We start from the raw sequence: 21534 nt of genomic DNA on the forward strand, positions 1-21534 counted from the left end.
TCACGCAGAGGTCAAAGGTGAAATCAGCAGGACGAGACGCATGCGTATCGCCGGTATCTCCCACTTCCGTTTTTCTCACATGGTTGTGGAGCACATTTGACAGGTCGGCGATGTTGTTGTCATTGTTGGTGTATCTGCAGTCACTGAGATGGGTGGTCCCGACTGCGGTTATGTTGGGGTCAGCCCCTGCCTACATCACCGCTTGGATGGCGGTGCGAATGGCAACTGCAATTCTACCGAGGCGTTACTACCGACGCGGGGACGACCTTTTATATTCGGCCTACCAACGACTGATACTATTTTTTTTTGAGAACTACACAGGAGTACAGGTAAGGTGCATGCAGTTTTACTTTTCACTTAAGTTATGCTTTTGTTTGTTAAAAAAAAGCACAATATATGCGGTGTCCACGTTGGCGCAAGGCTAAATGTTGCGCAATTTGGATGCAAAATATTTGGCATCAGGCCCCGTTCCACGAAGTGATCTTAGCGCTACGATTGTCCTAAGTCTGTGTTATGGGAGTTACGATCGTCTTAGCTCTAAGATCGCTCCCATAAAGATGGTAACGCACCATACTTTAACATTTAAGATAGTCATAGCGCCAAGGTCGCTTTGAGTAACGCGAGCACTTATCCTGAAATGATGGGTTTGAGTAAAAAGTACCAAAAACAAATAAATTTGGAAATATAAAACGAAGCAGCAAGTGTATGCATGATATCAGAGATATCAGTTCGGTCTACAAACCCAGCACTAGTTTGAGTTCAGTTTGACACTTGTCAACAAGTGTTTGCGCCACATTGTCATATGCCTACACCCACAGAGTACACCCTCCCCTCACAGTGTATGCCCCTACCCCCACAGTGTATGCCGCTACCCCGACAGTGTATGCCCCTACACCCACAGTGTATGCCCCTACCCCAACATTGTATGTCCCTACCCCCACAGTGTATGCTCCTAGCCCCACAGTGTATCCCAGGTAGCATGCCATCATCGGCCCTGCAGCTGCCCAACGTCGGCTACACCATCGGCCCAACGTCGGCAAACTGCATCGGGCCGATGAAGTTTTGCTCATCAGATCGACATCGGCCCAACGTCGGCAAACGTCATCGGCCCTGCATCGGTGCTGCACTGGCCCAGCGTCGGCAAACATCGTCGGGCCGATGAAGTTTTGCTCATCGGATCGACATTGGCCCAACGTCGGCAAACATCATCGGCCCTGCATTGGCAATGCACCGGCCGAGCATTGGCCCAGCGTCAGCAAGCATTGTCGGCCAATGAAGTTTTGCTCATCGGATTGACATGCTCAACGTCATAAATAGTTATCTTGCCAGCCTTCGGCCAGAAATGGGCAACTGCTATGGAATCAGCATCGGATGGACATCGGCCCAACGTCGGCAATAATTATCAGCGCAGCATCTGCCATCTGCCATTATCTTAAATAGGCTGATGTCATCAGAAGTCATAACTGACAACATCTCATCTGAATATTTCATGTAAATGATGCCACAATAGAACTTTTCCAAGTGTAGTGTTAGGGTACATAAAACTAAACATTTCTAAAGGCTCCAGCTAGCCGTGATGTAAAGTTACAAAGATAAAAGGTAAAACTAAAAAATACTGAATTTTTAAAAAGATAATAATTTTTTATCATAGTTGATACTTTGAAAACCAAATGTAAGTAATATAAATACTTCTAGCTGTACAAAACAATCGAAATGCTTACACTAGTTACAATACTATTTTTTATGTACCCTAATACATGTGTAGTTAATACTTATAAATAAACACAAAGAGCAAAATAGAATAATAAACTTTATTATTAATTAATTATTATTAACAAGAAAACAGTGTTACTACCTGCAACAAGGCGGATGTGAAACATATATTCTCAAAACCAGTTTTAAAACACAGTCTAAACATATACCCCTAATATTGGCCTGCAAAATTTCATTTATGTGGCTTCAAATTCGTTTGTGAGACAAACTGTTTCCCCCTATATTTCATCAAGTTAAAAAAGCATGAAGCAAAGGCCATAACTCCATACAAAATAAGTTCTTATAACCATCTTATTGCGTTTGTACCTTAGATAAGCACAGACAGTTTCATTTATTAACTTCAGTAGTGTCCAGGAGAACCTGGCAGTATATGTACCAAGTTCAAAAACAAGGGTCATAACCCTGTGAAAAATATGTTGTCAACACCAACTTTTTGGATTTCTTTGTTCTGTTGCAATTCAGCACTTTTGTTTGCAGATTCTCTATCTACACCTCTGTTTTTCAGTACGCGTTTTCCTTATGCCATTTCTAAGCCTTGCTCCTGGAACTCGAAGCCATTCTTTTACACAGGTCACCATGTACTTGTCAGTGGCTTGTAAGAGCCCAACTGCAGGCTTCCTCCTCAGCTTCTGTTTACAAATGATAGCAAGAAATGTCAGTGTGCATATTATAAGTCATTGCATGCACTCTCAAAATTACAAGTAATGGACTTCACAATTGTGTCAAAACAAGTTATTGATAACATAATGGAATAATAGAATACGTAATACCCTGTTCACATGCATCACCTTACATATGTGTGTATATATTATTTTAAGTCTTGACACCTGTTAATAAATACAGGGTTCACTAGGGCTGTTACGATTCACTTGCGTATTCGGTGAATCGATCCGTAACCATTCATGAATTGAATTCGTTATTCATGGCCACTAGAATCGAATATTTATGAATATGCTATCATATATATTTACATACCCTGTACCTAAAAATATCTATAACAACATATTATATGCACAGATTCTTTCAATGAAAACACTCTAATAATATATAATTTGATAGTATTGTTTTCACTGGTCATTGTCGCATTTGAGCAGATACTAGTACCTGGATAGGTGCAGTATATAAATGTATAATTTATTAATAATTAACAAACCATGTCAAATAAATTAATTTATTATGTTATTATTGTTTCACTGAATATAATAAATAATACATAAACTGCTGACTTGTTTTTGTAATTGTTCATTAATATTCGTATTCGTTACCCTATATTCGTGATATGAATCGTATTCGCCTCATAGTGTATTCGTTGCAGCCCTAGGGTTCACTCAAGGAATATTCTGCCATGGGCCCTTTATGTGACAATTTCATATATTCCCTAGGTACACCCGCACTTGCCCATACAGCACAATGTTAAAAAGCCCCATTGTATTTGAAAATGTGGGCCTTTTTCGAAATTTAGGGGCTAAAAGCAGAAGGCCCCACCATAGAATTATCGGAATCCCAGTAAGTAAATTGATGAGTTAATAATATGTGTAAATAAGTAAATTGAATTATGTGTAATTATATACGCAAATAACATAACAACTTCCAATATTGTATGGTAGGTCCCTAATCTGTTTCTTATGTCAATTAAAAAAGGATTTTAGAACTGACATATCACCCTATTAATTTAGCCCAATAAACATCCCCAATTACCACATAACCCCCCTCCTCCAATCTTGCTGGAGAACCGTTTTAGGTGTGCAATCTCTCTTGTATGTCCATCAATAGTAAGTCAGCATGAAATTTCATTTGGAAGATTACCATAGTATAGTGTCAGGGGCCCTTAATAGGGCAAACATGATATTAAATATATGCTTATAAATATTTCAAGCAGAAACATGTATCAGTTGGTTTGGTTTGTTGTTTAACCCCTCACTCAGCAACATTCCAGCTATATGACGGCGGTCTGTAAATTATCGAGTCTGGACAAGACAATCCAGTGATTAACATCATGATCATCAATCCATGCAATTGGGATCGATGACATGCATCAACCAAGTCAGAGAGCCTCACCTCCCGATCCCATTAGTCGCCTCATACGACAAGCATATAGTTGCCTCTTACGGCAAGCATGGGTTGCTGAAGATATCTTCTGCCCTGGATCTTCTATATGAATCAAAATTGGAGTAAATATCCCATACTTAATACATCTAAAGAAATTTAATCCACTCACCAGTGCTCTCTCAGTTGCTCGATTTTGGAAAAGCTGCTAACAGTTCATTCAGCTCATCCATGTTTGCCAATAGGCAATGGCTGAACATCTGGATTTCTTAAATAGAAATATAAGAATATTATATATCAAGTTTGTGTAGCAGCAGTGAGCACTTAGCTATTATGGTGATGATGTCAAGAGGTTGAGGGGAATATTGCTCAAAACATAAAAGTAACATTTAAATAAAGCTTTGGCCATACACAGACATCAGGTCCTTTCCTTAATTCATACATCTTATCTCGTATATTTGCACTTGTACATACAGTGTAGCACTTGTACATACAGTCCTTATCTGGAGCCATGTAGCAGAAATAATTTCCCAGGGAAAGTAGTTTCACTTTAATAGCCATAGCCCCATCCCTGAAAAGCAGTGAGAAAATCCCCATATTGACATAATATTGAACAGATCCTGTGAAGTCTGGTTACCACAAAACAGATTTCATTTATTGTATGATACCAAAATATATGTAGATTACATCATGGTAAACCAAAACTGCAAATAAACGTTTATCATTAAAAGATCAGATACAAAGGTATGTACATATTACAAACACTTGTATGCAAAAAATAGCAGGAAAGTATTGGGGACAAGTAATCTTATGCACAGTTTCATTGCTTGTAAACATAGGAAAAGGGATAATGATAAACTGAAATAATATATCTTTAGTTAGAATAAATCAAATTTGAAACAAGGCTCTGGGTGATTTTCTACAATGGATAATGTCCTGAAAAATCTGTACTGAAGTATCTTCATCAAAGTTTTACCATTAATTTGAATTTTGATTAAATAAATGACATTCTAAATTGTCTTGGATTATATATTTAGCATCATACCTTTGAAATAGCACATTTAACAAATATTTAATTCAGTATTTCATCACAAATGTACATCATAGGCTAAATTACTTAACTAGATAAGACTACCATACTACAAAACATCAATTTTATTTTTTTTATTTCAACTTTTTGGTGATCGAAAACTGAACTTGGCAGTGTAGCTCCGTTCATCGATCAGAAGGAACATTAGCTGGATCGCATGACATGCACACGCAATGCTGAAAGTTTCCGAAAGCCTCGTTATGAATTTCATGTTCACTACTTTTTGCGCTGACAGCAATCACAAAATTGACTTGTAAATTCGAGTTTGTAATCAATTTCCTAACCTCATCCATCCCCACACTTACGCCTGTGACAATGGAAAATAAAGCAATGTTCATTCAAAAATACTAATGTAAGTAATTGTTTGGCTATTCATTTGCTTGCCAGTGTAATAATACTCTCACTCCGAGATTGCGACTCGTTGGTTGAACATCGCTGAATCTACATGGAAATAAAACATATCTTGTCATGTTTTGTATTTGCCCTTGTCCCCGCGTTTAGCTAGAAATATGTATATGGTGTTAAAAATATATAAATAGAGAATCTAGTCGGGATGCAGTGTCACGACATATTCCACGGATTTTGTCACTGGCGTAGAATTGACAGGAGTGTGTTTCTCGAACTTTCAAAACACATAGGCCTAGATTTCTCTACTCACGTTGACACTTATGAATGAACACTGTTTCTCGTTTCAATTTTAAGGTTTGAAAATGAAATAATATAAACACCTCGTAAATACAGTAATGAAGTAAACACTTACCGCAAAATAGGTTTTCCCTCAGCCCTCCACGCATCATCCTTTCGTCGTCTGCTTGAAAAGACGCGCGTGAGTAACAGCGCCCTCTATTACAAGAGTAGCTTCCCTTGAAACATGTTGTGAAAACGTTGGACCAACGTAACATAACCGCTCGCGATATTCCAAACTTTTGCCAACATCATGTAATTTGCTGAATGAATTGTAAGATGTGACGAATCCCGTCTGTATCTTCTCTGTCTGTTGTATATGTGCAGCTAAAATGGTCAGTGAATGTGCTTGATCTATTTAATTTAAAAATTAAAAATAAAGTTTATATTTTGAGTTCGAAAAGAATTATTATATTATTCGTAAATATACTTGATCTATTATTTGTCCCATTGTAATCGACAAATGTTTTTTTTCTTTTATGTTATCATAACAAGATCAAATCATATATCAGGTTCAATAGTGTCAGTGCCAATCACCAGCACCGCTGCAGTTTGCCGATGCCGATATTGCCGGCGGTTGTCGATGCAAAGCCAACATCGGCCCGATGTAGGTGTGCTAGCTGGGATGCCCCTACACCCACAGTGTATGCTCCTACCCCCACAGTGAATGCCCCTACACCCACAGTGTATGCCCCTACCCCGACAGTGAATGCCCCTACACCCATAGTGTATGCCCTACTCCCAGTGTATGTCCCTACCCCCCACAGTGTATGTCCCTACCCCCACAGTGTATGCCCCTACCACAACAGTGTATGCCCCTACCCCCACTTTGTATGCCCCTACCACAACAGTGTATGCCCCTACCCCCACAGTGTATGTCCCTACCCCCACAGTGTATGCCCCTACCCCCACTGTGTATGCCCCTACCACAACAGTGTATGCCCCTACCCCCACTGTGTATGCCCCTACCACAACAGTGTATGCCCCTACCCCCACAGTGTATGTCCCTACCCCCACAGTGTATGCCCCTACCACAACAGTGTATGCCCCTACCCCCACTGTGTATGCCCCTACCACAACAGTGTATGCCCCTACCCCACTGTATGCCCCTACCACACCAGTATATGCTGTCATTGTATCACAATTGCGTGGATCGATGCTCATGATGTCAATCACTCGATTGTCTAGTCCAGACTTGATTATTTACAGACCGCCGTCATAAAGCTGAAATATTGCTGAGTGTGGGGTTTAACAACAAACAAACAAACAGTGTATGCTCCTACCCTTGCAGTGTATGCCCCTACCATCGCAGTGTATGCCCTACCACCACATTGTATGCCCCTATCCCCACAGTCTGTGCCCCTACCCCCACAGTGTATGCTCCTACCCCCACAGACTATAAGCCCCTGTTAATCTGTTTATGAAGGTTAGGCCAGGAAATGGACTATGGGTTTCAATTATGAAATTCACCCTAAATAGAGCCCATTTCACCGTAGTTGTTTATTAAAAATAACATGATATTTCTTTTTTAGAAAATTAACTACATGTTTGCCCTACATGTTGGTTTTTACTAGACTCGGACATACTGACTAGTGGCCATATCCATCCCTGCCATACCCATACTGCAGTTGCCTGCCTCTACATGATCTGTATTATTCACCATGTTTGTTTGAATTTTTTAGCCCCTATTTTACCAGTTTCTTTTTTTCAATTGTTTTATTTTTAGTCTCAGTATTAAATTGCCCATTTCCCCTGTCGTGATAATATGGGAATATTAGTATTATTACTTAAATGATGCACTTTACTCGGCGTGTCAATATCTGTCCTCCAGTGTCTATGATCACAATGATGATATGCAACTTATACCGTATTCGACGTAATAAGTGCCCAGGGCGCTCTCAAAATTAGAAATAGGGGGCTCTTATTAGAATATTATTTTGGTGAAAAAAAACAGATTTGAAAGATAAATTTCGTTGTTTATGGTGACAGCCTGAAATGTTTATGTACGACAGATATATTTTCCCAGAATTTAATTGCCCATAATTAAGGGTGCATATAACACACAACTGTGTATTATACGCAAATAAATAAGTCTTGTGTACATTGATCAATCGGAAGGGGTGCTAATTGGGATTGTTCACCAGCCAATATATCAGCAAATATCGCCATGGGCGCTTATTACGTCGAATATGGTATGTCTCATACATAAATGTGAAGAGTACTCACGGTTTCTACTATTTCCCGTGTGCCAGATTTACCTGTATGGGGACACAGATGTCTTGACATCCAAGAAGGAGAATGTTCTGTATATGTCCAACCACCAGTGTACAGGTAGGTCAACAATGCCTGCTAGAACTATACAAAGTTAAGGCCTATGTTCTATGTGTTATCTGCTCTGCAATATTTGATACAGTGGGGTTAAATAATCATGAAATAATAACCACTGACCATGGAAAATGTTATTGTGGAAGAGGAATGAGTTCGATGAGATGGCATGTTATGGATGTGTCTACGGGTGTGATAGGGAGGTGTCTACAGGTGTGATAGGGAGGTGTCTACATGAGTGATTGGGAGGTGTCTACAGGTGTGATAGGGAGGTGTCTACAGGTGTGATAGGGAGGTGTCTACAGGTGTGATAGGGAGGTGTCTGCAGGAGTGATTGGTAGGTGTCTGCAGGAGTGATCGGGGGGTGTCTACAGGTGTGATAGGGAGGTGTCTGCAGGAATGATTGGGAGATGTCTGCAGGAGTGATTGGGAGGTGTCTGCAGGAGTGATTGGGAGGTGTCTACAGGTGTGATAGGGAGGTGTCTGCAGGAGTGATTCGGAGGTGTCTGCAGGAGTGATTGGGAGGTGTCTACAGGAGTGATTGGGAGGTGTCTACAGGAGTGATTGGGAGGTGTCTACAGGAGTGATGGGAGGTGTCTACAGGAGTGATTGGGAGGTGTCTACAGGAGTGATGGGAGGTGTCTACAGGAGTGATGGGAGGTGTCTATGGGAGTGATTGGAAAGTGTCTGCAGAAGTGATTGGAAAATGTGCAGGCATGATTGGAAAGTATGCACACAGGAGAGATCTGAAGTGTCTTCAGCAGTGATTGGTGTCTTATGTGCTGACCAACACAATGTCTTTTCTGTGCATAGTGGACTGGGTTGTGTGTGACATGCTGGCTGTGAGGCAGGGAATGCTGGGCACTCTCCGCTACGTGCTGAAAGATGGTCTCAGGTTCTTTCCCCTATATGGATTCTATCTGGCACAGGTCAGTACTGACATGTTTGTTCATGTCTTTGAAATTTCCATTTTTCACAAGTCCATTAAGTCTAAAACCTTTGTTGAACATTGGCAATGCAGCATCTGATGATATAAGTAAATATGATTAGTTTGCATATTGTGGCAGGAACCGGGTCTTGGGTTTGATCCCAGGTTTGCCATGATCCTGGGTCAGAGTGGGTTTGTTAATTCTTTAACGCCACACTCAACAATATTCCAACTCTATGACAGTGACCTGTAAATAGAGTCTGGGGTGGATAATCCAGCCCTTGATATCATGAGCAATAATCTACACTGTGGGGGTACAGCTGAGTCATGGAACCTGCTCACCCAGCAGGGTTAGCACTAAACTTACAAGATTTACTAGCCCGGGTAGAGATAAAATGCCCTTGTAATGTTAAGATAATGGTGAAATTGGGAAATTTGTACTAGCCTGCCGGAACTTGTACTAGCCACGGGCTAACAGACTAGTGTAAAGTTCTAACCCTGCCCAAATCATTTGGTCGCCTCTTACAACAAGCATTGGTTGCTGGGGACCTATTCTATCCTGAAATCCCCATAGGCATGATGGGGTCCTTTCTCAGTGAGCACAAGACCTTGTGGCTTTCATCATGTTCATGGAATAGGAACACATGGATGATGTCCTAGAGAACTTAGAAGCTCGCCAACTCACTCAAATAACAATGGCTTGTAGCAGCGTTTCTATTTACCCGTAGATATTTATTGGTGCTAATGAAATTCGGCTAGGACTGGTACATTTGAGGCAGTTAGTCCCGGGGAGTGGCTGTTAATTTTAACAAATAGTCAGACCCAGGTAAATCCCTGGCCTTTCGTAAAGTCTGTAGGATTCACTCGATTGTCATGCCCTTACGATTGACACTTATCATGATGGACATAGATGTTGAACCATAATGATAATACATGTGTATATTCAGATTTACTTTTCCAGCATGACTGTTTGTATGTGAAGAGAAGTGGCAAGTTTGATAAAGATCGGGCCAGTCGGCAGCTGGAGAGACTACAGAGAGACAAGACTCCCGTAAGTTCAGAAGTGCAACCAGTGTAATACCATGATACACAGAGACTGTAAATCTGGAGAATAATGTGTCTCTTAATTAATGCGACCCCAGACCCCCAGCCCAAAATGTGACTTAATATTATTAGTCCCCCCAACCCATGTGGAATTTTGGAGAGAACAAATGACTTCCATGGGGTACATGTGAAAAGTATTTAAATGAACCTTGATCAAATCAAACAACAAAGAGCACCGTAAATAAACCTCAACCGATGTCCATTGCGTAATTTCTCATTTGAATTTTTCTTGTTATGTTCGTGTTACAACTGTTGGTCAATATACCGTGATGTGGAACAGATACGTTTTGTTTGTATTGATGTTAGCATGGTTAGTATTTCCGTAATCCAACATGCCAAAGTAAGCTCCAAATTTCATTCAATATTGTTTACATTAATTTCATCGAGTAAAAGCTGCAACTAAAATAACACAATATTGGAATATATTATTCCTGGTAAAATAGTTTCAGATACAAATTCTTCCAATCATAGCATCAAATTGTTTTTGAGATATATTATTTGGTATTTTTTAACTTAATCACTGGTAGATCTGTGAGAAAATGTGTGTACAGCTGATTGCTATTTCTGGCTTTGTTTACGTCAAAATACACATGGTAATCTTAATCTCTGCATGTAAAACAATGCCTAGCAGAACAGGAAACACAATGTAAATGGTAAATCATCATGTCTAGTGATGTTTTATCACTAATTTCACATTTTTATTGAACAGGTTTGTTATCAGCTCTTCATTCACCTGAGTTAAATTGTTTGCTCGTCACGCCAAGACCCAGGTTCGATTCCCGACATGGGTACAATGTGTGAAGCCCATTTCTGGTGTCCCCCACCCTGCCGTGATATTGCTAAAAGCGGCATAAAACCATACTCAGTCAGTCATTCACCTGAAGGGATACGACGGGAGGTCCTCTTGTTAACAGTCAATTTTAAGACATAAATGTGTAGTTTAATGCAGTTTAATGCGAGCAAAGACCACTTGCATTTTTTTGATTAATTTCACTCACATTATTTTCAAGATCTACAGTACAACAGTGTAACCTGACAATGCCCAAGCCTCCACTTTCTTATTCATTACATGTAACAATGGATAGGTGAGGTGAAATGGGATTCAACATCGCGTCCAGGATTATTGCACTTATTGCATGCACATGTGTGTTTGTGTGGCTGTTTGTACTAGTCTAGGCTAATGCCGATTTTAAAGTGCTAGCCCACTGACATACCATGCCATAGTTTAACATGAAAACCACACTCAGACACAGTGGACTGACTCCCAGCAGACCGGTCCTTGTTTTAGCCCCTTAATGCCGAGGGCTAGACAGGGTAACAACAAGTACCACCTTCTAACGTTTTTTTGGTATGACACAGCGGAATCGAACCCCAGACTTTCCGCTCTCCGGGCGGACACTCTACCTCGGTCGGTAACAGTGGATAGACCAAAGATTCTGGGGCTAACATTTCATGTTATGATCTTGTGTTATTATTAATGAACAACAAACAAACAAAGAAATTAATGACATAACACCATGGACCTATCCAGTTGTCTGGTCTCAATTATGTTTGATAACACATTGATGTAAGTTGTCTTCAATTATGCCTGCTTCATTGTTCATCCTCTGTGTTGGCAGCATGGTTATTTTGGCTATCCGAGTTTCAAGGGCTGGCCAGTTTGTTTGACCGCCAGCTGTGCTGTGTGTTTCAGACATGGTTTGTGGTGTTTCCAGAAGGCACACGCTTCAACCCTGAGCTGCCGGAGGTCATCAAGAAGAGTCAGGACTACGCCAAGGCTCAAGGTAGGATGCTGTGTGCTTTCAGTCTGTGAGAAGAACTTCCATTTTCCATATGTTTGTCACGCTTTTCCTGTTGTCCTTAAACATGTGTCAATCCTTTTGTATTGTCCTTTAAGATGTGTCAATCCTTTCCTGTTGTCCTTAAACATGTGTCAATCCTTTCCTATTGTCCTTAAGATGTTTCAATCCTTTCTTGTTGTCCTTATGCCGTGTGTCAATCCTTTTCTGTTGTCCTTAAGAATTGTGTCAATCCTTTCCTGTTGTCCTTAAGATGTGTGTCAGACCTTTCCTATTGTCCTTAAGATGTGTGTCAATCCTTTTCTTTTGTCTTTAAGACATGTGTCAATCCTTTCCTGTTGTCCTTAGGATGTGTGTCAATCCTTTTGTGTTGTCCTTAAGACATGTATCAATTCTCTCCTGTTGTCCTTAAACGTGTGTCAATCCTTTTGTGTTGTCCTTATGCCGTGTGTCAATCCTTTCCTGTTGTCCTTAAGAATTGTATCAATTCTCTCCTGTTGGTCCTTAAGATTTGTGTCAGACCTTTCCTCTCGTCCTTAAATGTGTTTCAATGTTTTCCTGTTGTCCTTAAGATTTGTGTCAATCCTTTCCTGTTGTCCTTAAACATGTCAATCCTTTCATGTTGTCCTTTAGACTTGTGTCAATCCTTTCCTGCTGTCCTTAGGATGTGTGTCAATCCTTTCATGCTGTCTTTAAGACGTGTGTCAATCCTTTCGTGTTGTCCTTAAGACGTGTATCAATTCTCTCCTGTTGTCCTTAAACATGTCAATCCTTTCATGTTGTCCTTTAGACTTGTGTCAATCCTTTCCTGCTGTCCTTAGGATGTGTGTCAATCCTTTCATGCGTCTTTAAGACGTGTGTCAATCCTTTTGTGTTGTCCTTAAGACAAGTATCAATTCTCTCCTGTTGTCCTTAAGCGTGTGTCAATCCTTTCGTGTTGTCCTTAAATGTGTGTCAATCCTTTCATGTTGTCCTCTTAAGACGTGTATCAATTCTCTCCTGTTGTCCTTAAGATGTGTGTCAATGTTTCCCTGTTGTCCTTAAATGTGTGTCAATCCGTTCCTGTTGTCCTTTGTGTGTCAGTTTTCTCAGTTCTATCGTGTATGAATCCCAATTAATGCCTCTTTTCTCTCAATCGCTCATCATAAACACTGACCCCTCTGATATAATCCCCCCAAGTTTTACTCTCCCCCACTATTACACTGAAATGCTCTGTTTCCCCTGCAGGTTACCCAGTCCTCCACCACGTCCTCACCCCTCGCTACCGAGCCCTGCAGGTGGGGCTGCTGCAGATGAGGACTTGTCTGGATGCTGTGTATGATATCACCATCGCCTATGGCAACACTGTTGCCAAGGAAACAGGGGAGAGACTGACCTCTCCAGGGATGCCAGGTATATTTCACAGCTAGCGATTTCACCAGAAGCTAGGCTTAGCCGCACCTTTTTTTCATGATTAAAATTGTTTTGTTACTTTAAGTGTGTCATCATTGATTCTCCACATGTATGTATACACTTTGCTTCTCCATCCATCACCTGTGAATAGAATACACTGGGCCAATATGTGGTCGTAACATGTCAGCTAATAAAATGAGGCTGTGTATCATTCACTGAAGTTAAATGAACAAATATACTCCATGCATGGACATCGTTGGCACACTACCATTGCCTGGCATTGAGGCAATGTGTGTAAAGCAGATACCACAGGGTTTTGGAGCATGTTGCACACAATGTCAAGCGAGAAACATTGCCATTTGTGGTCTCTAAACAGAGTGCTGATTGTACTCGAAGTGTCCTCATTCATTTGTTAAAACTAGCGACTCTTAAAAATAGATATATGTACGGGTACTCGTCTGTGAGGTGATGATGGTGTTTATGTTTGACAGACTTCCTGCAGGGCAGCAGCAAAGAGCTCCATCTACATATAGCACGTGTGCCCCTGTCTGACGTCCCCGACTCAGAGGAAAAGCTCTCACAGTGGGTGCAGCACCGGTTCCAGGAAAAAGAAAAGTGAGTAGATCAGAGTGGTTATGGATGGATAAAGATGATAGATGGATTAGTAGATAGAGGTGATGGATGGATGGGTAGGTAGAGGGGATGGATGAATGGGTAGCTAGAGGAGATGGATGGATGGGTAGGTACAGGTGATGGACGGGTAGGTAGAGGTGATGGATGGATGGGTAGGTAGAGGTGATGGATGAATTGGTAAGTAGAGGTGATGGATGAATGGGTAGGTAGAGGTGATGGATGAATGGGTAGGTAGAGGTGATGGATGGATGGGTAGGTAGAGGTGATGGATGGATGGGTAGGTAGAGGTGATGGATGGATGGGTAGGTAGAGGTGATGGATGGATGGGTAGGTAGAGGTGATGGATGGATGGGTAGGTAGAGGTGATGGATGAATGGGTAGGTAGAGGTGATGGATGGATGGGTAGGTAGAGGTGATGGATGGATGGGTAGGTAGAGGTGATGGATGAATGGGTAGGTAGAGGTGATGGATGGATGGGTAGGTAGAGGTGATGGATGAATGGGTAGGTAGAGGTGATGGATGAATGGGTAGGTAGAGGTGATGATGGATGGGTAGGTAGAGGTGATGGATAAATTAGTAGGTAGAGGTGATGGATGAATTGGTAAGTAGAGGTGATGGATGAATGGGTAGGTAGAGGTGATGGATGAATGGGTAGGTAGAGGTGATGATGGATGGGTAGAGGTGATGATGGATGGGTAGGTAGAGGTGATGATGGATGGGTAGGTAGAGGTGATGGATGGATAGGTAGAGGTGATGATGGATGGATAGGTAGAGGTGATGATGGATGGGAAGGTAGAGGTGATGGATGGATGGGTAGGTAGAGGTGATGGATGAATGGGTAGGTAGAGGTGATGGATGGATGGGTAAGTAGAGGTGATGGATGGATAGGTAGAGGTGATGTATGTGCAGGTAGAGGTGATGGATGGGTAGGTAGAGGTGATGAAGGGGTCAAGGTGATGGGTGGATGGGTAGAGGTGGAGGTGATGGATGGATGGGTAGGTAGAGGTGATGGATGGGTAGGTAGATGTGAATGATGGGTAGGTAGAGGTGATGGATGGGTAGGTAGATTTGATGGATGGATGGGTAGGTAGAGGGGATGGATGGATGGGTAGGTAGATGTGATGAGAGATGGTAGGTATGTGTTTTGATGGGTGGTTGGAGGTGAAAGGGTTTAAATATGAGATCTCTATGTAGAGCTACACTGGGACATTTACATCAAGAATTAAGTACACTGTTTCTTTAAAAATACTTGTGGTCAAGCTGAAACCCTTTGTTAAAGATAAATCCATCTAACATTGAGTCGACTTTGTACCTTGTGAGTGCAGTTGTTTACTGTGATCAGCATTAGAGATGTTCCATCCAATCTCCACAGGCTGCTGTCCCACTTCTACTCCCCGAACAACAGCTGTAGTGAGCCCCGCCAGTGTTTCCCCGGCAAGCGGGTCAAGTCAGGTCTCCCCCTCATCTCTACAGCGCCCGCCTTCCTCTTCTGGGGTGGACTCTTCACAGCAGTGCTGGCCACGTCGGAGGGCCGGGCTGTGTACTGGAAGGTGGCCCTGGGGTCCACAGCAGCTGGCTGTCTGTGGATGGCCGTGCGCTCATAACGCGGAGGGTACATAGGGACAAATTTGTCTGCGCTAGATGTCGGGCATAATATCAACTGACTCCACCCGCTGGAGTATTTGCAGTGCTTCTCAGTCTTCTTTTCATTGCCAAAATTTGTCACTTTGTTGTGTTGACACTGATAAAGTTGATCTGAGCAAGACTATGAACTAACAACTGTTGGCGGGTCCTGTCTGATCAGACGAAGGCCAGCACATCTGTGATGTGTGAACCAGTTTCTGTGTGACGACGCACAGGCTCCTGTGTGTGATAACCAGGTATTATTGTGCCTGATGTGAAGGTCTTGTGTAGGGTCAGCTCACTGCGTGGATGTGTTCAAGCTCTAATGTGTGAGACTACACTGTGTGTCTGGATTGTGTGTTGACACACTGTGTGTCTGGATTGTGTGTTGACACACTGTGTGTCTGGATTGTGTGTTGACACACTGTGTGTCTGGATTGTGTGTTGACACATAGTGTGTCTGGATTGTGTGTTGACACATAGTGTGTCTTGATTGTGTGTTGACACATAGTGTGTCTGGATTGTGTGTTGACACACTGTGTCTGGATTGTGTGTTGACCCACTGTGTGTCTGGATTGTGTGTTGACACGCTGTGTCTAGATTGTGTGTTGACACACTGTGTATCCGGATTGTGTATAGACACATAGTGTGTCTAGATTGTGTGTTGACACACTGTGTGTCTAGATTGTGTGTTGACACACTGTGTGTCTAGATTGTGTGTTGACACACTGTGTCTAGATTGTGTGTTGACACACTGTGTCTGGATTGTGTGTTGACACACTGTGTGTCTGGATTGTGTGTGGACACACTGTGTGTCTAGATTGTTTGTTGACACACTGTGTCTGGATTGTGTGTTGACACACTGTGTGTCTAGATTGTTTGTTGACACACTGTGTCTGGATTGTGTGTTGACACACTGTGTGTCTGGATTGTGTGTGGACACACTGTATGTCTGGATTGTGTGTTGACACATAGTGTGTCTGGATTGTGTGTTGACACACTGTGTGTCTGGATTGTGTGTTGACACTCTGTGTATCCGGATTGTGTATAGACACATAGTGTGTCTGGATTGTGTGTTGACACACTGTGTGTCTGGATTGTGTGTTGACACGCTGTGTGTCTGTATTGTGTGTTGACACGCTGTGTGTCTGGATTGTGTGTTGACACATAGTGTGTCTGGATTGTGTGTTGACACACTGTGTGTCTGGATTGTGTGTTGACACAGTGTGTCTGGATTGTGTGTTGACACACTGTGTCTAGACTGTGTGTTGACACACTGTGTGTCTGGATTGTGTGTTGACACACTGTGTGTCTAGATTGTGTGTTGACACACTGTGTGTCTGGATTGTGTGTTGACACACTGTGTGTCTAGATTGTGTGTTGACACACTGTGTGTCTGGATTGTGTGTTGACACACTGTGTGTCTGGATTGTGTGTTGACACACTGTGTGTCTAGATTGTGTGTTGACACACTGTGTGTCTGGATTGTGTGTTGACACACTGTGTGTCTAGATTGTGTGTTGACACACTGTGTGTCTGGATTGTGTGTTGACACACTGTGTGTCTGGATTGTGTGTTGACACACTGTGTATCCGGATTGTGTATAGACACATAGTGTGTCTGGATTGTGTGTTGACACACTGTGTGTCTGGATTGTGTGTTGACACGCTGTGTGTCTGGATTGTGTGTTGACACACTGTGTCTGGATTGTGTGTTGACACATAGTGTGTCTGGATTGTGTGTTGACACACTGTGTGTCTGGATTGTGTGTTGACACATAGTGTGTCTGGATTGTGTGTTGACACACTGTGTCTAGATTGTGTGTTGACACACTGTGTGTCTGGATTGTGTGTTGACACATAGTGTGTCTGGATTGTGTGTTGACACACTGTGTGTCTGGATTGTGTGTTGACACATAGTGTGTCTGGATTGTGTGTTGACACGCTGTGTATCTGGATTGTGTGTGGACACACTGTGTGTCTGGATTGTGTATAGACACATAGTGTGTCTGGATTATGTGTTGACACGCTGTGTGTCTGGATTGTGTGTGGACACGCTGTGTATCTGGATTGTGTGTGGACACACTGTGTGTCCGGATTGTGTATAGACACATAGTGTGTCTGGATTGTGTGTTGACACATTGGGTCTGGATTGTGTCTCTGGATTGTGTGTTGACACTGATATTATGTGTCTGGAATGTGTGGTGATGCATTGTGTGTCTGTTATGCATGACCACAATATTGTGTGTCTGGAATGTGTGTAGACATATTGTCCAAATTGGGAAAATCAATATTTATACATTCTGTAGGCCACATGTATTTGGCGAGCTGACCTACACCTGGAACATATCAAAATTAGAATTTATGATTATATAAGGAAATTGGTTGATGTTTAATTTAAGATTAATAAGCTGTCATTTGGAACATGGTTGTTGTTGAAGTTATATGGATTAGTATTGATGTGCTGAATTATTTCAGGATGTGGCTAATGTGAAATTAGGTTTGATGAGTGGACTTATCCATGAACATGGTTGATGTTAAAATTAGGGTGATGATTGGACTTATCCATAAACATGGTTGAGGATAAAATTAGGATTGATGAGTGGACTAATCCATGGACATGGTTGATTATAAAATTGGGATTGTTGAGTGGACTTATCCATGGACATGGTTGATTATAAAATTAGGATTGATGAGTGGACTTATCCATGGACATGGTTGATTATAAAATTGGGATTGTTGAGTGGACTTATCCATGGACATGGTTGATCATAAAATTAGGATTGATGAGTGGACTTATCCATGGACATGGTTGATTTTAAAATTGGGATTGTTGAGTGGACTAATCCATGAACGTGGTTGACTATAAAATTAGGATTGATGAGTGGACTTATCCATGGACATGGTTGATTATAAAATTGGGATTGTTGAGTGGACTTATCCATGAACATGGTTGATGTAAAAAATAAGGATTGATGAGTGAACTTATCCATGGACATGGTTGATTATAAAATTGGGATTGTTGAGTGGACTTATCCATGAACATGGTTGATGTAAAAAATAAGGATTGATGAGTGGACTTATCCATGAACATGGTTGATGGTATAATTAGGATTAAAAGCTGCCTTATGATCCAAATGCTAGGAAGATTGTTGATGAATGGGAGCCTGTCCTTAATGGAGAGCTGGTACAATAGTTACTGGTTGCAACATGAACAAAAGGGATGGTATTGTTTTATAGTGATGATTTGCTCAGTCATAATTTAGTGTAGAAGGAGTGTGAGAATATGTTGCATGTTTTATACCGATTTGTATTCCAGATAACCTTTTTTTGTTGGTTGCATGTGAATGTTTGTTTGGGATGCAGCACGCCAATCAAGCAACGGAAAATCTTACAATGATATTACCATGATAACAGGAGCGGCTTTATCATGACAGAAACTTTTACTCATGTTAAAATCAAACATTGCCTTTTACAGGACTGTGGTCACTGTGTTCTGTTGTTAAAACTGTTTTGTGTGAGTGATGAGTTGACACTGCACACCCATAGTACTAGTATACTACGTGGATGAAATGTGCAGGCCTAAAATATGTTCTTTCACATAGATGTGCCACACATTCATAAGATTTATACTACATAATTTGTACCTATCAGATGTGCCATACTGTATTACCTATATACCACACCCATCAAATGTGCTTCCTGATCTAATCTGTGTTACATTATTTTTGTTTGTACTAATGACATTTTATCTTATCTAGAGAAGCAAGATGCTGTGCATGTATTGTATAAAGATCACAAGAAATCTTCCAGGGTAGTGGTCTGTCCTGTGTTGTACAGGCAACTTGAGACGTGACAACCTCCAGTGGGAGGTCTGTGTTGTACAGGCAACCTGAGATGTGACACCCTCCAGGGTAGAGATCTGTCCTGTGTTGTACAGGCAACTTGAGATGTGACACCCTCCAGGGTAGAGATCTGTCCTGTGTTGTACAGGCAACCTGAGATGTGACACCCTCCAGGGTAGAGATCTGTCCTGTGTTGTACAGGCAACTTGAGATGTGACACCCTCCAGGGTAGAGATCTGTCCTGTGTTGTACAGGCAACCTGAGATGTGACACCCTCCAGGGTAGTGGTCTGTCCTGTGTTGTACAGGCAACTTGAGATGTGACACCCTCCAGGGTAGAGATCTGTCCTGTGTTGTACAGGCAACTTGAGATGTGACACCCTCCAGGGTAGTGGTCTGTCCTGTGTTGTACAGGCAACCTGAGGTGTGACACCCTCCAGGGTAGTGGTCTGTCCTGTGTTGTACAGGCAACCTAAGATGCGACACCCTCCAGGGTAGAGGTCTGTGTTGTACAGGCAACCTGAGGTGTGACACCCTCCAGGGTAGTGGTCTGTCCTGTGTTGTACAGGCAACCTGAGGTGTGACACCCTCCAGGGTAGTGGTCTGTCCTGTGTTGTACAGGCAACTTGAGGTGTGACACCCTCAAGGGTAGTGGTCTGTCCTGTGTTGTACAGGCAACTTGAGATGTGACACCCTCCAGGGTAGAGATCTGTCCGGTGTTGTACAGGCAACCTGAGATGTGACACCCTCCAGGGTAGTGGTCTGTCCTGTGTTGTACAGGCAACTTGAGACGTGACAACCTCCAGGGTAGAGATCTGTCCTGTGTTGTACAGGCAACTTGAGATGTGACACCCTCCAGGGTAGAGATCTGTCCTGTGTTGTACAGGCAACTTGAGATGTGACACCCTCCAGGGTAGAGATCTGTCCGGTGTTGTACAGGCAACCTAAGATGCGACACCCTCCAGGGTAGAGGTCTGTGTTGTACAGGCAACCTGAGGTGTGACACCCTCCAGGGTAGTGGTCTGTCCTGTGTTGTACAGGCAACTTGAGATGTGACACCCTCCAGGGTAGAGGTCTGTGTTGTACAGGCAACATGAGATGTGACACCCTCCAGGGTAGTGGTCTGTCCTGTGTTGTACAGGCAACTTGAGGTGTGACACCCTCCAGGGTAGTGGTCTGTCCTGTGTTGTACAGGCAACTTGAGATGTGACACCCTCCAGGGTAGAGATCTGTCCGGTGTTGTACAGGCAACCTAAGATGCGACACCCTCCAGGGTAGAGGTCTGTGTTGTACAGGCAACCTGAGGTGTGACACCCTCCAGGGTAGTGGTCTGTCCTGTGTTGTACAGGCAACTTGAGATGTGACACCCTCCAGGGTAGAGTCTGTGTTGTACAGGCAACATGAGATGTGACACCCTCCAGGGTAGTGGTCTGTCCTGTGTTGTACAGGCAACTTGAGGTGTGACACCCTCCAGGGTAGAGATCTGTCCTGTGTATTCAAGGTTTCAAGTGGCTCTTCCTTCAGCTGTGAGTTGATGGGAATAAAGTGTGTTTGTTATCGTTGCGGAATGTACTGTCCAGATGCCGAGACACCAGGGCAGGTGATGGACAGCTTGCTTTATCATGTTAAAGTGCTTTTACAGATTTTAGCCAATATCATTAGTGATATATTGTTGTACTGTGCCAAGTATGTAATCAAAATCCTCTATGTAATCAAGACTGTGTGAATGTAGTATTGTTGGTTTGATAGTGAATGAAATAAACACCTGAACATTGATGCTTGTGAACTTTTTCCGCCATTCCTAGAGATAACATGTCAATTGCATATATATCTGATTCAAGGAAAGAATTTACTGTGCATGAAAAATGCTTTAAGCAACATGACAGTTTTCCATGTTGTTGTAAAATGAATGGTTGAGAGGAGACAACGCTTTGTATAAATGCTCACATTTTCGGGGGCTGATATAACTAAGCTCAGTCATGCTGAGTGTGAATGCAGTCCATGGATGTAAATCTGCACATCAGTCATCACAAGTTAAGACAAGGGTGACCCAGATATCTGAGGCGCTGCAATTTGCTGTGCAGAGTTATGTCCCATAGGCATGCCAGAAACCTATGATTGTGGGTTCCAATCCTGGTTTGTTTCTTGGTGTGACAGCGCCATACCCGTGGTATCAATGTGGTAAACATCTTAGACGTGCATCACTTCGGGTTTCACCCTCATGCAATAAGTGGACACAAATCAGTTAAGTCCAAGGGGAAATAACTCCACACATCTGATGTCATCAAGATACC

At 42.3% G+C, this 21534-nt stretch overlaps 1 protein-coding gene and 2 long non-coding RNA genes across 3 annotated transcripts; 2 read left to right on the forward strand and 1 right to left on the reverse strand.

Annotated features, from left to right (window-relative positions):
• Positions 1-63: 63 nt before the first annotated feature.
• LOC124111780 (1-acyl-sn-glycerol-3-phosphate acyltransferase epsilon-like) lies at positions 64-16646 on the forward strand. Its single transcript, XM_046471587.2, has 8 exons — positions 64-329; positions 7846-7924; positions 8732-8847; positions 9808-9897; positions 11644-11734; positions 12977-13141; positions 13633-13756; positions 15147-16646. The coding sequence occupies exons 1-8, from the start codon at positions 111-113 to the stop codon at positions 15376-15378; spliced, it is 1116 nt and encodes a 371-aa protein (XP_046327543.1). The 5' UTR covers positions 64-110; the 3' UTR covers positions 15379-16646.
• On the reverse strand, positions 1798-4471 carry LOC125382064. The gene is made up of 2 exons (XR_007222253.1): positions 3992-4471; positions 1798-2402 (listed from the first exon to the last, which is right to left on the reverse strand). It is a non-coding gene; the product is annotated as an uncharacterized LOC125382064 (long non-coding RNA).
• Positions 16647-16658: 12 nt separating the features above from the next.
• Positions 16659-21016, forward strand: LOC125382063. Its single transcript, XR_007222252.1, has 3 exons — positions 16659-19664; positions 19766-19871; positions 20238-21016. It is a non-coding gene; the product is annotated as an uncharacterized LOC125382063 (long non-coding RNA).
• Positions 21017-21534: the final 518 nt, after the last annotated feature.

This window comes from Haliotis rufescens, unplaced genomic scaffold, assembly GCF_023055435.1.
Source record: "Haliotis rufescens isolate VD_foot unplaced genomic scaffold, xgHalRufe1.0.p SCAF_2, whole genome shotgun sequence".
NCBI classification, from domain to species: domain Eukaryota; kingdom Metazoa; phylum Mollusca; class Gastropoda; order Lepetellida; family Haliotidae; genus Haliotis; species Haliotis rufescens.

Coding starts and splice junctions, on each gene's coding strand:
- LOC124111780 (XM_046471587.2), top strand. CDS start 111: ATGTTGTTGTCATTGTTGGTGTATCTGCAGTCACTGAGATGGGTGGTC. Junction 13,142..13,632: donor GACCTCTCCAGGGATGCCAG/GTATATTTCACA, acceptor TATGTTTGACAG/ACTTCCTGCAGGGCAGCAGC. Junction 13,757..15,146: donor CGGTTCCAGGAAAAAGAAAA/GTGAGTAGATCA, acceptor CAATCTCCACAG/GCTGCTGTCCCACTTCTACT.